We start from the raw sequence: 16,717 nt of genomic DNA, 5'->3' as shown, positions 1-16,717 counted from the left end.
TCCCTTCCTCTCTCTCTGCCTGCCTCTGTGCCGACCTGTGATCTCTGTCAGATAAATCAATAAAATCTTTAAAAAATATATACCTTGTTGAAAACATTCTAGGTATTTGATTAATGTTTGTTGAGTAAATGGAAAACCTTGTTTGAAAGCATTTACCATCTGGCTTCCAGACTGGAACTTGTGGGTTGTGGTTTCAGTCTGGTTACACATACACAGTTAAATTTGATCTTCATCACAATTTGAGGCCATAGACAATGTGATTATCCCCATTTTAGTAGGGGAAAGCTCAAATGCCAAGCAATTTGCCCAGATTTGATCCCCAATTTGCAAGATCCGAAGTCTTATGCTCTTAATCACCGCACATGTGGGTATGGATGCTTGTGGTGTTTGAGGGTACAGTTGCTCCCGTCTGAGTCACTCCTTTGCCTGGATGTTTGGGTGCCAATTTGAATAACTCATGGGACGTATTTCCCAGGATCTTCCCTTGGCTGGTAGTAGGAGCTGTATTCATTCTGCTCAAGGCAGGAAGGCAAAAACACTTTTGTCTTTGACAACCCAGGCTGCTGTAACAAAGGATCATAGACTGTGTCGCTTCTGAACAACAGAAATGTATTTCTTACCATCTCGAGGCTGGAAGTCCAAAATCAGCATGCCAACATGGTCAAGGTCTAGGGAAAGCTGTTTTTTTGGTTGCAGACTGCCAGTATCTTTGTATCCACACGTAAGGGGGGCGGGGGGGGGGAGCAAGCTCTCTCTGGACTCTCCTAATGGCAGTAATTACTGCCTAATGGCAGTAATCTCATTCATAAGGGTCCACCCTCATGACCTCACCTAATCCTGATTACCTCCTGAAAGCCCACCTCCTAATACCATCCCACGGGAAAGAGGGAGGGTTACAACATAGGAATTTCGCAGAGTCACAAACATTCAGTCCTATTTTTTCTCCCACAATCAAATTAGAAGTGAAACATTGAGATCTATATATTTCCTATTGTTTAAAAAAAGGTGGGGGGAGCTACTGAGTATTTCCCAAGCGCACGCTTCTTCCCTGAATGAACCAATGGGAAAAGAAGTTAGTGTTGATGGTGCTGCATTCCAGGCACAATGCTGTGTGCATCAGGTACACTACGCTCAGGAACAACACCCACGCCTCTTAATGGACTTCATTCAAGCATCACTTCCTCTGTGTACACTTCCTTGACATCCTCCTTTATCCCAGAGTTGATCCCTCCCTAGGTGCGCTCACACTTGCCCTCCGAGGTTGCCTCTTTGAAGCTATGTTGCATATATTGGCGTCCATTTCTGCCCGTTCCCTAGACCTGCCTGTCCAGAATGAATGCCGCGACTCACAAGCACTACTGAGCATTTGTGGTGTGTCCCGGGCAAACTGAGATGTGCTGTGTTAAACACACACCTGACTTTGAAGTCTTCGTTTGAAAAATGGAGTGTAAAATGTCTCATTAATAATCATATGGACTATATGTTGAAATGATAACATTCTGTATATTAGGTTAAATAAAATATTTAATTTTTTTTTCCCTTTTTAATTTGACTCTTAGAAAACTTAACTTTATATGTGGCTCATCTTCATATCTTTACTGGAGAGCACAGGTTTTTTTTTTTTATATTTTATTTATTTGACAGAGATAGAGAGAGAGCACAAGTAAGCAGAGCGTCAGAGAGAGGGGGAGAGAGAGAAGCAGGCTCTCCGCTGAGCAGGGAGCCTGATGTGGGGCTCAATCCCAGGACCCCGGAATCATGACCCGAGCCAAAGGCAGCTGCTTAACCAACTGAGCCACCTGGGTGCCCCAGGAGAGCACAGTTTTAGACTGTAAACTTATTTTTCTTTCTTTTTAGACTGTGAATTTCTTTTTTTTTTTAAGATTTTTATTTATTTATTTGACAGAGATCAGAAGTAGGCAAAGAGGCAGGCAGAGACAGAGAGAGGAGGAAGCAGGCTCCCTGCTGAGCAGAGAGCCTGATGTGGGGCTCGATCCCAGGACCCTGGGATCATGACCTCAGCCGAAGGCAGAGACTTTAACCCACTGAGCCACGCAGGCGCCCCTAGACTGTGAATTTCTTGAGGAGATGTCTGTCTCTTATTTCTAGGACCCAGAAGAGGGTCCTACACCCCATAAATGTTCACTAAAAATCTGTTGAACAAACATGTGTCTTCATTTAGCACAGAGTCCCAGATCTTCCGGCCCCAGTGATGAGACCTGAAATTTGGCAGGAAGACCGCAGTGAGGGAACTCGTCCCAGCGAAGGTTGGGTGAAGGGAGGCATTTTGGCCATCTGTGTTCAGAAACCGTATTCTTCAAGTCAAGAGACCGATTAACAAAATAAAGGGTGAAACAAAGCACCTGAGGGGCTCAGTGGGTTAAGTGGCTGACTTTACCTCAGATCATGGTCTTGGGTCCTGGGATGGAGCCCTGCATCGAATCTCATGGGGCTCCCTGCTCAGTGGGGAGTCTGCTTCTCCCTCTGCCCCTACCCCTGGCTCGTGCTCTCTCTCACTTGCTCGCTCTCTCATAAATAAGTAAAATTGTTAAAAAAAAAAAAAAAAAAGCAAAAACAGAAAGGGTGGTGTGATGGGAGAGCTGGAGTGGGGAAGTAGTTAGTAAGCTTGGACTATGGTTGTTGGAAAGCTTCAACAGCGTCCCCCTTTGACTTTCGAAGGAAGAGCCAATTCCCTGGAAGAGTTCCAGTAGGAGCTCTGAGAACTTATGTGGTCCAGATCCCCTTGCTGCTCCTCCACATCCTGGTGGCTTCTTGCGGCTGTTCATCCAAGGGCATTGTCTGGCCACGGTAATGTGCGTGAGTCACACAAGGGGAAGGTCAGGAGCATCAGGGCATCAGCACAGTTGTTAGAAGCAGCCCGCTACTAATGATGCACGGGGATTGATGGATAATATGACAACTTCCTCATCTTTCAAATGAGAAAACTCAGGGACCTGTTTACCTCTCCCACAGTGGTAACTTGCTCATCAACACACCCTGAGCTGGCTTCTTCTCTTTCCTGTTCTATAGTCTTCTTCCCCGAACTGTGCTTCTTGGAATCACCTCCCAATACTGCTGCTGGTACTCAGGTCCTTGCTCTGACACTCAGTGTCTGATTCCAGAGGACCCAAAGCAGGACAGCAGAGAATCGAGGTACTTGATGCCCCACTGGAGCTATATTGAGGCTTATCTCCTATCCCTGTTTGCACTGAACCCCACATTTACTCTTGGTAATCACCGCCATGCCCGAACTTTCAGGCCATACCACCACCTCACACCCTTGTTCCTTTCCACAAAAATCCAGGATCATCGGCTTGGCCTTCGGAGACCTCCACACCTGGTACTGGCTTCCCATCGTCCCTTTCTCCTGTCCCACTCCATCCCCAGGTGTGGACTTCAGCTCCCCGGGTCTCCTCTCCACTCCTCAGTGTGCCCTTCAGAAGCTCCCACCTCCTTGCTTTTCCACAAACGTTTCCCTGCGCCTCGGATGGCTTTTGAAAGATTTACCTCCATTACCACCCAAACCTCATTCACAGTGCTGAAAAGAATGGCTGTTCCCCATTCTGAGTTGTAAGTGACGGTGTGGATTTCAGTTTAGATTCTAGTTGCTGGGTTGTGTTTAAATGGGACAGTGTACCAGCACTGGCTAAGTGAGACCGTGAGATTTATACAGAGTACGTGAACATTGTATCCGATTATGTAAGAAAACCCTTTGTGCAGGCACTTTGAAGGAATTTCACTGGCAACGTGAGTAATATTTCTCCCTTGCAAATCCAGGTTTACGTGTCTGTGGCATTTTATTGGCGTGGGTCTTGGGTCTATTTTTTGGCTTCCTGCTGAGAATATGGGAAACACAGTAAAGACTCCCGAATCATGAATTCTCTTTCATGAAATCTTAGCCTTGAGGATTTACTGTTGTGTATCTCTTTGATTACCTTGAGGATATTAGATCATGAAAATGAAAATGGTTGAGATGTATGAGGGTTTTGTTTTTGTTTTTGAGAGAGAGAGAGAGATGTGTGAGTTTTAAAATCAGTACCTCACTGAACACTAGGATGAAGGGCTAGAAAAAAAAATGCTTCTTGATATGCATGTTATTTGCTACAAAGCAAAACAAGTTTACAAACATATCCTTGAACTCAGAGGAAACAATATATGAAGAGTTTCTAGGGAACAAGGGATGGTCATTTAGCACCGTATTTCACCCTATTTAAGCCAAGAAGCATGATAGGGTGAGTTCTAGCTTGGCTAGAAATCCTGACCCCACCACTTACTAGCTGTGTGATCTTGGCCAAGTGCAAAAACCTTAATCTTCGGTCTTGTCACCTATAAAATGGGCTGTTGGCAGGGTAGGCAAGTTAATGTAAATATTATTTAATTTTATGTAGCTCTCTTAACAGCATATGTAGGTACCTTATAAGCACCATTATAATTATTGTTGTTTTTATATGATGTCTTTAGTAGTTACGTTATTTTGTGGTTATACTTTCTTGCTTGAGTGAGTTCGAATGTTTCTTTTAAAGGCTCATCTCATCTTGACTCCTATCTTCTCTACAGTCTTTAGTTTTTCATTTGAAAATTCTGTCACATATGTTTTTTTTTTCTTGTTTAGTCACCCACTTCTTCCATTTTAATAGTGGGGCTGCTTTTCCAACAACTATTTAAGTGGAGTCACCGATGCCAGGCGAGGTTATGCTATGCTGAATACTTTATTTATATATTTTATGTAAACATAATTTGCTTTGTAGGCACAATGTAACAAAAGCTCTAAAGCCACAAATACGTTAGACAATGTTTCAGTTCACTCCAATCAAGTTTAAATGACAGAGAAGCCTTCACAGTTCCTTTAAGGCAAACTGAGACTTTCTTTATACTTCCTTCAGAAAACCAATCACGTGACAGGAAGAAGGTGCTTAAAACGAGAGTGCATTAAACGACTAATTTTGGCAATTTTCTTTCTCCTGTTCCTCATGGCGTAACTGGACCTTGATAGTCAAACTCTAGTTTACTCTTCTGACTTGGTATTCTGAAGAGACAAAAGGGTTTTCTTTAGCCAACTGCCATTATTTGTGATGACTGTATTAATTTTGCTGGTTGAAAAACAGATTTGGGGAAGCATGATTTTTTTTTTAACACCTCTCCTCTGGACAGAACAAAAGCCTTTTGGATTCCCACTCCCCTCGCAGAGGACAGCCCTGATTTGGCCAATGTCTCCTTGTTACCCCAGCCCTAGAAAATGCCATTTCTGTCCAGCTCACCAAGAATGTCACTTGGGTACTGGTTCTTCTTAAAACCTCATTATCAGCTTGGTTAGGGGAGAAATATGACCAATAACACAGTGTTTAGTGAAAGTGTGTGTATGTGGGGTGGGTGGGGGTGATAAACCTCCACATTATCTTTCTGAGTGGCCCAGAAATGAAATATTGGTGAGTCCTGGGGTATGAACACATGATGTGAGTGTCTTCTTCTGAGATACATCATCTCTCTGCTCAGCAGATGGCAGCACCCTTTCTTGTCCCCATATTTTACACGTACATTCACAATTTATCCCTTCAGATAAATATTTGGCATAAATAAGTCACCAAAACAAGCTTAGGATAGGAAAAAAGAACACGATTAATGAGGTGATATTTGTTACAAAAGGAATTTGGAAATAAAAAGGTAATTGCTGGAATGCATTCCTTCCCATCATTTGGGGAAAGAGTTGGGTCTTCCCTAAGGCTCACTGGTGGAGAGATGGGGCAGTCAGGAGCCCTCCAAGGTCTTCCAGAAGACAAATGACGGAGGAGGGTGCTGATCACGTGGGCTCCTTGGGTCTCCAGCTTGGTTTGTGAGTGAAAGAGTCACCCTTTGAGCCAAAGTTAGAGGAGGGAATAAGGACCCCCTTGTGGAGACACTGAGCCTCTCTCTCTCTTCCTTCAGGGAACTGTTCACCTCAAGACATGTGGTGCAGCGGGGTATAGGGTTTCTTAAGAGTTTAGGAGCTGGAAAATTAGACAGTGGTATATAATCAAGTAGTTTGGTCCCTGAATTCCAAAAAGCAGGGGCTTCCAAAGAGCCTGCACCATAATTTTATATTTTAGAGGAGAGGAACTGCACATTTGGCATCAGATACTGAACATCAGCTGATTGTATCGCTAGAGTTTGTTACATGTCAGAACATGCTTTGGCAAGAAAAGAGATACTCATTGATTTTTTTTTTTCCTAATATGGTCTACAAGGGAGGTCTTCCTTGGGGGATCCTCGGCCAAGGCAGCTGTTAACTACCTGGAATTGAAAGAGCGAAATCGGTAACGCCCATGGGAGTGTGCAAACGTAGGCAAATCTCAGTAATGACTTCTGAAATAGTCCCACATATGTTGAGTTTTCTTGAAATTAATAGAAAACATATATGGCGGGCAGGGAGGAGGATTTTGCTCATGAGACCTGGTTTCAGAGGAGACGTCTCTGTGGCCGATACTCTCAGACTCGTGCTGTTTGTTGACCCATCTTCTGTCCTGAAAAATCCACATCTACTTTCCTGTGTTGATGGTTAAAAACCCATGAATGGATCAAGCATCAGCGTCTGAGAGGAGAGTGGTTCAACCTTTTTGACCAATAAATAACTGAATGGATACAAGGAAGTTGATTCCTAAATGGCGAGAGGGAAAGTACTATTTGGAGAGATCCTAAACATATAGGTTTATAAAAGCACCTCCTGGCCTACCCTCCTTCTGCCAGCCACATTGGCAAGTGCCCTTGTCAGAATCATGGGTGCCTGGCAGCAAAAAGTGTCATTGGCCTGAAGAATTCTAGGATCTGGACAGTGCTTTTATGATAACACCTTTCAATCCAAACTTGTCTTTGCCCATGTCTGGTCTCGTAGGCATTGGGCCTGTGGGCTCGTATTAATTTGCAAGGCTGTTCTAGAACTGTCAAGAAGGACCCAAAGATGGATGGTTTTGAAGTAGGGGAGAGGGGAGAGTGTAATACACAGATGGGGGAAGGACATAATACTGCACGGGATGGGCTTGGCACTTAATTTCAGAAACAACAGTGATCAACAGCTTTTAGCTCAGCTGACTGCAGACAAACACAACACACAGTGGACTACAGCATTTGTTCACTGGGGCACAGAAGAGCTTTCTCGACCGGCTCCTCTTGTTCCAAACCATCCTTCACATTCTCCTGCCTGGGTCCTGGGTTACTGGATAAAGGGCATCCGCTCCTTGTTCTCACTGTCCCCCTCGTGGTCCTCCTCCTCTTCTCCTGCCTCGCTGGTCTCTGTGCTGTCGTTGGCCATCTGCAAGTCAACAGAGGATGTTTTAGAGGGTCTGCAGGCTGTCTCTTACCTTCTCCGTGCATCTGAGGAAGGCCCCTTGGGAAGGACTTCTTTGAGGGCTAAGAGTTAGGGTCGCTTTCTTCCCCAGGAAGGCAGTGTGCTACTGGCTGTCTGATGTTGGGTGTCCTAAGAAGCAGACTCTTGAGATAAGGATTTGAGTGCAAATATTTGGAATTTGGGAGATGATTCCAGAAAGCACAGGTAAGGAGAGAGGAGATGAGGCAGAAAAGGCAGGGAAGTCGGCACAGGGCGTGTTAGTAAGTAGGCTCCTACTGTGGGCAGCTGGGGCTCAGTCATGCTGGGGACCACTGGGAGTCAGTGAGGGACACATCTCACAGTTATTCCACATGAGGGGTAAGAAGCTAGGGAATGGCCACGGTGGGTTATCTCCCCAACATCTCTGGCCAGTTGTGTACATACTGTCCAAACAGGTTCCTGTGGCTGGAGGCTCTCAGAGGGGTCAGGTGCTGGAGGAATGGGGACACTCATAGCATCCACAGCTCAGACTGGCCAGGGTTCAACTCCCGATGCTGTTACTTCCTAACAGCCAGAACAACTAACAGCCATGTGTACCTACTTTGTTGTCTACATCCCCACCGTTGGAATGTCTTTTCTGTGAAGATGTGTACTTTGGTTCTAGCCAAAGCCTCATAAGAGCCCTCCTGAGATTGCGGAACAAGGACCACCACATATGCCAAGGCAGGCCCTGAGCTCTTACACTCAGAGTTGGGCTTTTCAACTCCTGCTCTGCTCACAGGCCCCCATGGTCAAAGAAATCTTCATAGAGCTTGAGGGCCCAAGAGGACCTCATGTGTTATGGAGACAGGCAGGAAGCTGCTGCCAACTGTCCTGCTTAAAAGCAACAAACTCTCCAGGATGGCTCTAGATCTCCTCTACTGGTAGGGTAAAATAGATCTGGTCAATGTGTTTTAAGAACGTAGGTGTACAGAAAACCTGAGGCCCAGCCCCTTTCTCCCTGGTTTCAACCCCTCATCTGTCTTCAAACATTTGCTGGCAGAGTCCTGGGACTTAGGAAGCACTTAATAAACAAAGTACCTATTGTTATCAGTCACTTGCATTTTGTAAAATGCCCTCTCCTGAAGTCATCCTTTATTGAGTGAAATGACTATCATCCTGAACTACATTAAGGTTACAAAACCCAAGGAAACACTTAAACAAAACAAAACAAAAAGGAAACACACATGCACGCACACACACACACACACACACACACACACACACACAGAGTAAAACATGTAAAGATTTTAGTTCTTTCTCTTTTACAAATGCCTCATGCAGGTTTAAAACTAAACAGGTGAGAAAGCAAACAAATTTAAAACCCTTCTTAAGTATTTTCTTCGTTAAACCTTCCCTAGAACTTAGTATGAACCAGCCAATGCCTTATTTGTATCACTCCACCTGACTTGTGAGAACTGATCGATCTCCACTTAATGCAGATACTGAAGATGGAGCGGCGGAATAATTGCCCAGGGTCTCACACAGGAGATCAGAACCAGGTTTCAAAGCCACGTGGTCCGATGGCACTCGGTGTGTTGACCACCACACTACATTGCCCGCCACCTACAAGTGGCCCTTGCAAGAGGGCTAGGGTGGGAGCATGATGTGCTTCTCTCCTGGTGGGATCCCTGGATGTGAGGGTGTCATCCTGACGAAAGGAAGTGAAATCAGTGCAATCATCAGGAGGCATCTCAGAGGCAGGTGGCGTCCTTCTGTTGAATATGTGAATGTGAATGTATTCACAGGAATCCCTCCCACTTACGGCAGCCAAGAGACAGCACTTGCAGTAGACACAGATCCGTCCTGTCCTTTCCTGACTGTCCTCAGATTGCTCTTGAAACGCTCTCACTGGAGCATCTTCCTTTCTGTGTTAGCCTGTGTCCCAGTTCTGGGACTCATCGCTCATTTGCACGATCATCTGATTACGCTGGTCTGCCGCAAGCCAGAACTGCTTGCATTTCCCCCTACCTGACCTGTGCCAGCACCCAATAGGCCCTTTTGTGTTGAACTGAGCGGACCGTCTGCTTTTGACTCACCAGTGGAGTCGGGGTCTTCTCTACATCGAGAATTAGTTTGCCGATGTTCCCCCGGTCGTGGATCCGTTGCATGGCTTCCTTCACCTGAGAGGAGAAAAAGTGAAGTGATGGTTGGGGGAGAAATCGCCCAGGTGGAAAAGCCAAACCATTCGCTGCCCACGTGGGGGCGCTGTGGTTCAAGGTTAGCCGCTAAGCCAGCGATGGTCTGGAACAGAGTGGGTGCAAATAGGAGCTTGTGCAAGCAACTTGGTCTTCTGGGTCTAAGGAATGAAAGTGATAGTTCCTGCAGTAAGACGAAATTTTCTTAAAAAACAAAAGTTGGGGTGGGGTGGGGTGGGATGGGGTGGATGGGGAGGAGAGTCCCGCGAAGTTCTAAGAGACACAGGGCACATCAGCCAGAGTAAATTTTGACCGGTACAATTATTTTTTTTCAGAGTCAGTTGTGCCCTGCTTACCAAAATGGTACATAACTCTGATTCATAGTTTAACCAAAATGGCCCATTGCCTAGGCTAACCAATACTCAGGAAAGTTCCCTTTGGTTATTCCTGGTTATTGGCTGGAAATTTTGTTTCCACCGAAGTAGAGATTACTCCAGAATAGTATTCTCCCCAGAGAAGAAGCCCTAGTTTTCCTTTAAATGATAGGGGCTTGTCAGATCAAGTCCCTCTAAAAAAGGCAGGCGTGTGCCTTCATCAGATTTGCACTTGAGCATTTCATTCTGTGGCTGTGCAGAGAATGAGCTGTCGGGGCTGCTCTGAGGATAAAATGAGACAAGGAGAGGGTACTACTACCCAACACTTGGCATGAATAGGTCCTCCACATCTCTTAGTGACATCTAAATGGAAATACATCTCTTAATTTAAAAAAAAAGTTACAAGAGACCTACCCTAAATACTTTTCCTAAAGTCTCAGATTTTTAAATATTTTTGTTCACTCATTTAGTCTACAAAATATTCATCAAATGTTCTTGTAGGCTAGACACCATGGTTTTTGTTTGTTTGTTTTTGTTTTGTTCTAAGTAAGCTAGGATGTCTGTCTTAGAGGAATTCAGTCTGGGGCTGATGGAGTAGTGTTTGCTTCAAAAAACCAAAGCTCTCTTCTCATTTGGATAAAAACTTGACAGAGCCATTAAAATGTGCATACTCTAATTTCTTTTCTGGGACTTATCCTAAAGACATAATCCAAATTGTGGGGTTGGGGGGGCTTGCCACACGAACAATATTCAATCACAGCTTTGCTTTTAATGGCAAAACACTGAAGCAACTTGTATATCAAAGAATAAGGGAATGGTTAAGTAAACCATGGCTCTTACATTTGTCGATGGAATAGAAATATTATGTCGCTATTAAGCTCCTAATTATTGAAGAACATACAGCAGGATTAAAAGCCTTCATAATATTGCTAACTGAGAAAACCGAGATGCATGATTTTATTTACATCCCCATAATACCATGGACATCCTAAAGTATCTAGAAAGGGATTTGGATATATGATAAAACATTAGGTAGGGGAAATTAGTGCCTTTTAACTCCAAACATTGCTATTTGATTATGAAATTCAAATCAGTATTTAATATAAGTTAAATGCATCTTTAAATGTATAGTCTTTGGAAAACCTAGCATTGGTTAGCATCAGCTTCTTTTATAGACTGTTAGTCTTTAATAGACTGTTAAACTTCCTGACCCTAATACATACGCCAATATATTTCTTTTATTTCCGTGATGAACACTGCTTTTCAAAATGCTGTCATGTCTGGTCATAACAACTATTTACTGAGAATGTTTCGATATCATGGCTCCCAACTGTCCTTTCTTCCTGACACTTAACAGCCATGTAATAATCTGCTTCCCTTGAATGTGGGCTGGACTCCTAACTTGCTTCTGACCAGCAGAATATAGCAAAAGCGATGGGATGTCACCTCTAAGACTAGGTTATAAAAGACGGATTTCTGTCTGGTAGTCTCTCTCTCTGACTCTTCTTGCCTTCTTCCTCCGATGACACAAACTGCCGTGTTGGAGCTGCCCTACAGAGAGGACCGCATGGCAAGAAACTGAGGGAGACCTCCCACCCAAGCCAGTGAGGAACCAATACGCTTAGTCCAAAAGCCCAGAGGAGCTAGATCCTGCCAGCAACCAATGGGAGAGCTCAGAAGCAGATCCTTCCCCGGTTATGCCTGGAAATGAGACTGTATCCCTAGCTGACACCTTGTTTGAAGCCTTGGGAGATCCTAAGCTGAAGGAACTAGCTAAACCATGCCCAGATTCCTCACCCACATAAAGTGTGATCAGAAATGTTGTTTTAAGCCTCTACGTTTTGGGGGTAATTTGTTGTGCTGCAGTAGATAAATAGCCTTCTTATTTTCCCTACATAATTCTTACCTTGCAAGATCTATATTACACCCATTTTACAGGTAAGTACCTTGAGGCTCAAAGATATAAACAATTCGTCCAAAGATGAAATGGCTATCGGTGCCAGAATCGTGGCTTAAACTCAGGTTTGTCAGACTTCAAAACCGATGCTTTTTCCAGTTCACCCAGACTGTGTTTCATCTGATTCTCAAAGGCAGAGGAAGGTGGTAGGTAATGTCTCACATAATGACTTCCCAGAATTCAGTTGTGGATTACCCTGGCAAGTCATTAAGCACCTGGCAACTCCTTGGAGATTCAGAACAATTTTTGTGCTGCTTTTCCAATAAGACAGAGCCCACGGAAACTGAAAAGCTGTTTTCCTACCAGTTAAAGCTTATTGTGATGTTAGAAAAAAAGCCCCCTGAAGGGCTGGCTCTAATCTGCATATTTTAGGGACCTTTCTTCCTTCCTTCCTTCCTTTCTTTCTTTCTTTCTTTCTTTCTTAATTTCTTAATTTCTTTCTTTTTCTTAAGGTTTCGTTTATTTATTTGAGAGAGAGAGAGAGAGAGAGAGAGCGCCCAAGTGGGAGCGGCAGAGGGAGCCCGGGAGAGAGAGACTCTCAGGCAGACCCCGCACTGGGAGTGGAGCGGACTTGGGGCTCAGTCCCAGGACCCTGAGATCATGACCTGAGCCGATACCAAGAGTCAGACACTTAACCAGCTGTGCTACCTAGGGGGCCCTGCGAAATGAACTGGTTCCTTGAAATTTCTTCTGTGGGGGATAGAGAAAGGGTTAGGAGTCTTCCTAAGAGGTGACTGAAGTGGTCTGATCCCCAGCCATGCTGTCTGCGTTGACATCCTCTTACGCTGCTGCTCTTAGCGTGTGAAAGAGTCCTTTTGATGACAGCTTAGAGGAAAGAAGTACAATCTTTTGAGCAATTCTTTACCAGGCACAGTATGAGGCTTTGCTTAATGTATGAGGTACATAGGTTGCTTTTTATCTGCACACCTCGGGTTCACAGAAGAGAAACCCAAAGGTGAAAATCGAAGGAATCTGCCCCCGTCACCATCTGAAAGGTGGGTAGAACCACTTGGAACCGTTTGGTTGCTGAGAGAGCAGTTCCCCCTTTTCAGGACTCTGGACAAAACCTGGGACGGGGCGGGGGGGCGCCTGGGTGGCTCAGTAGGTTAAAGCCTCTGCCATTGGCTCTGGTCACGATTTCAGGGTCCTGGGATTGAGTCCCACATGGGGGGGGGGCGTCTCTGCTCGGCAGGGAGCCTGCTTCCTCCTCTCTCTCTCTGCCTGCCTCTCTGCCTACTTGTGATCTCTCTCTGTCAAATAAATAAATAAAATCTTAAAAAAAAAAAAAAAACTAGTAAAGGGCTCTGCCTCTGCTCTCGAAAGCTGCCCTCAGATAATCCCATCGCAAGGTAGAGTCTGCAAAAAGAGACCTTGCTCCCAAATTACCAGTTTATAAACTGAGCCATCTCTGTAGGTGACAGTGCCCAAAAGCTGGTGATGGTGACAACCTCCAGAAAGCTGCTTGTTCTCTCTTGGGGCTGGCATTTTTCTAAGATACACTTCTGCTTAAAACCTTTTCCCGTTACACTAGAGAAAAGCCTAGTACACCTGCACAGCCTAATGCAGGAGCCATGAGTCACGGGGGCCACCACAGACTTCAGTGTAAACCAGCTGGCCAACTTCAAAGACCTAATAAGACAGACTATGCACTGTCTTGTTCAGAATTGTTGACATGCATTACATATTGCAAGGATAGCATGAGAGATATTCTGGGTTAAGTAAAACATATCACTAAAGTGAAAAGCAAAACTGTGAGGCCATTACTTTTTATCATAATTTTACTCTTACTTTTCTGAATGTGATTACAACAAAACTGAAAAATTCGTGCGTGGCTCTCATTGGACTTCTGCTGGACAGCACTGGACTTGATCTTCCGGAGCTAACGTCGGTCGCTCTTTCTCGTTTCACTGATTTCTCGTATACCTCCCCCTCTCCGGCCACTGGAGACTTACCTGAAGCTCCCTGGGCTTCTCAGTTGTGTCCCTTTCTATAAATTGGGCTCCTTCCTGGAGTGCGCTGGTCCTGGAGCTAGCTCATATTTGTCCTGTGGCCGGTTTAGATGCGAACCGTTGGAAGCTGCTCTGCGTCCCCCACCCCCGCCCCTCGCAGTTCAGGTCAAGTCTCCTTTGGGCTCCCTTGCCACCTTGGGCCAGCTAGTAATGTCACCCTTACCCCAGTTTGGAACTTAGCCCCTCTTCTCTACAGTACAACTCTCTAGACCAGCGTCATGCAGTAGAAATAGGAAGTGAGCTACAGAGGTTCTAAAATTTCTCCAGTTACGCCCGTTAACAAATGTAAAAAGAAACTTTTTACATTAATTTTAATAATATATTTTCTTTAACTAAATCAATCCAAAATATTATCACTTCAATATACACTCAATATAATAAAGTCTTAATAAGATATTTTATATCCCTTTTTCCTCCTTTTTGTTTTTAAAAATTTTTAAGTATTTTATTTATTTATTTTTCAGAGAGAGAGAGAGAGATCACAAGTAGGCAGAGAGGCAGGCAGAGGGGGTGGGGGAAGCAGGCTCCCCGATGAGCAGAGTCCGATGTGAGGCTTGATCCCAGGACCCTGAGATCACGACCTGAGCCGAAGGCAGAGGCTTAACCCACAGAGCCACCCAGGCACCGCTTTTTTCCCCTTTTGTACAATGTGTTTGGAATCCAGGGGATACTTGACACTTACAACATGTTTCAATTCAGATGAGCCACTCTTCAAGTGCCCAGCGGCTGCCCGTGGCTCACGTCGGCCATACTGGAGAGCGCAGCTCCAGATGGTTGGACAGTGGCACCAACCTCAGGGACCCCAGTGCATGGGACTATCATATGACAGCCTCTAGAATGAATGAATGAATGAATGAGCAAGTGGGTATGTGGAGAGAGTGAGAGCCTCTCACAAGAGCCACACAAGAGGTTTCTCTTTCATCTGGCCCTCATCCCAGAGCCCCTGGCCCAGGCAGCTGCCTCTTGGTGGCCTGCTCAGTGCTGTCTGGGTGGCCTAGTGGAGTCTGTTTGTCATCAGGGCCATGGTCCCGCGCATCCATTCTGAGATACGACTGCCAGCTGTGCAGCGGGCCAGATTTGGTGTTGGCAGCTGGATTTCCCAGGGCTAGGGATCCTGCTGGTGTCCCATCCAGACAGTGGGAGGAAATTTGAGTCACATCATTAAAACATCTCACGATGCCAGGATCCTGAGCACAGAGGCTGCCTGAGTGTTTTCTGATACTTCCTGTCCTGGGGAGGCTACCTTGGTGCCATCCGAAGTGGATGGTGGGAGCGGGCAGTGAGATCACCACCAGGCTCCGCTCTGACTCGTCAGGTCATTCTGGCAGCTGCTTCATCTCTGCTCCTCACCTTCTTAATACGTTCAACAAAAACGGCTCTTCATCCATCATGCAGTCACTCACTCAAACAATGCCAAAGCCCCGTTCAGGAGCTGTGTATAACGGATGAAACAGATATGCTCTCTCTGTCCTGACGTCCTCACAGTTTTGCTTATTAAATAGGTTAATCGTAGTAAAAAGAATCTCACAATTAAAAAAATGTGTTCTTGATCTGTTTATTTAGCCCCTGTGGATCACAACCCATCCGAATTGATCCTGTATCATTGGTTCCTGCTCCAACAAAGTCCGCTGGCATTCAAGATGGCATTCGAGCATGATCTACGGGAAAGTGAACGGGGTCAGACCATGTTTGCTTGGAGCAGTAGTTTCGGTCATGCTTATTTCTGTCTGCCGTGGAACTAAGAGAGGGGAGGCAGGGTTTCTGGAAGGCTGGGAAGACAATGTTGAGTGAACACCTACAAGATCCCCTGCCCTCCTGAAGTGTATGGTCTTGTGGGAGACACAGACAGTCAGAGAGTGACTCGAATAAATGTAAGATTGCCGCTTGATAATTTTAAGACGCTGTTACGAGAGTGTGAATAGGGGGTTTGATCTGGTAAGGAAGGTCAGGGAGAGTGTCCCTGAGGTGGTAATTGAGCTGGGATGTTAAAGGATGAGTAGGGAGTAACTAGGACACAAAAGGGGAGGGACCGTTCCAAGCAGAAGGGGCGGAATGGGAAGAGAGACTGAGAAGAGACCAGGGGGCGACAAAGAGCAAACCCGAATGTGGGGCAAGCTGCGGGCAAGCGTGGCTGGGGCCTACGGTGCTATTTCCCAAAGAGTTTGCAAGGATGCAGCGGCCACACGGACCATACAAATCTAGACTGTCTTTCCACCTCCAGTTGCCTTCTAACTGGGTAGGCCATTTTTTTTCACACTTGAGTAATGAAAGTTAACAATGCTCAATCTTTGTTGGGATCTCATTTAATGTTTCATGGTCTTCAATTTCCTTTTGAATGGTGTGAAAGGCACAAAGTCATTAGGGTACAAATGACACCACTTAATAATCAAAGCATTTGGCTTGTGCCATGAATAATAATAAGCCCAGCCACCTAAAATAGGGAAAAAAATTAAGATGGGTTATTCCATGGATCACTGTGCCTATTAGGTGATAAATTAAAAGGTTTGAAAAGGAAGAAATGAGTAATAGTATAATTAAGAAGCACATCTACCAATGTCATCTGGGGAAGATCACTCCCATTAACAACAGCCATCTTTGGGATGACTTAAAATACACAGTGGGTGTTGAAAAGTAACACATTCATTGCAAGTGGACTTGAAATCTGGAATTTCTTTGTTTTGTCAAGTAGCTCCAGGAGTCTATAAAGTGAGCGAGCCCCCAGATTTTGACCTAGATGGAAGAGTGTCCAAAAAAGTAAAATGTCAGGGACCGTGAGTTGACCTACATGGGAAGACAGAAAAATGATTCAGTCAGCTGCTCTTTTGGACCAGTTGCACATGGGGTCTTTGCAATGAAGCAGGGTGTGGGCTAGGCTGGAGAAAAGGAGGTGACAAAGGTACAGA

The 16,717-nt window shown here is 45.1% G+C and overlaps 1 protein-coding gene and 1 long non-coding RNA gene across 2 annotated transcripts in view; one reads left to right on the top strand and one right to left on the bottom strand.

Annotated features, from left to right (window-relative positions):
* Window positions 1-15,711, top strand: part of LOC132005221 (uncharacterized) — a 37,300-nt gene extending 21,589 nt beyond the window's left edge. The window contains exon 2 of the long non-coding RNA XR_009400765.1: window positions 15,378-15,711. This is a non-coding gene — a long non-coding RNA (uncharacterized LOC132005221). The remainder of the gene's footprint in view (window positions 1-15,377) is intronic.
* Window positions 5,353-16,717, bottom strand: part of VAT1L (vesicle amine transport 1 like) — a 133,553-nt gene continuing 122,188 nt past the window's right edge. The window contains exons 8-9 of the mRNA XM_059382098.1: window positions 9,376-9,459; window positions 5,353-7,282 (exon numbers count right to left, since the gene is read on the bottom strand). Of these exons, the coding sequence (XP_059238081.1) occupies window positions 7,184-7,282; window positions 9,376-9,459 (183 nt within the window). The 3' untranslated portion in view covers window positions 5,353-7,183. The remainder of the gene's footprint in view (window positions 7,283-9,375; window positions 9,460-16,717) is intronic.

The sequence above is a fragment of the Mustela nigripes genome, chromosome 17, assembly GCF_022355385.1.
Source record: "Mustela nigripes isolate SB6536 chromosome 17, MUSNIG.SB6536, whole genome shotgun sequence".
Classification (NCBI taxonomy): domain Eukaryota; kingdom Metazoa; phylum Chordata; class Mammalia; order Carnivora; family Mustelidae; genus Mustela; species Mustela nigripes.
Note: the sequence above shows the minus strand (reverse complement) of the source record. Positions and strands in the feature narration are given on the sequence as shown.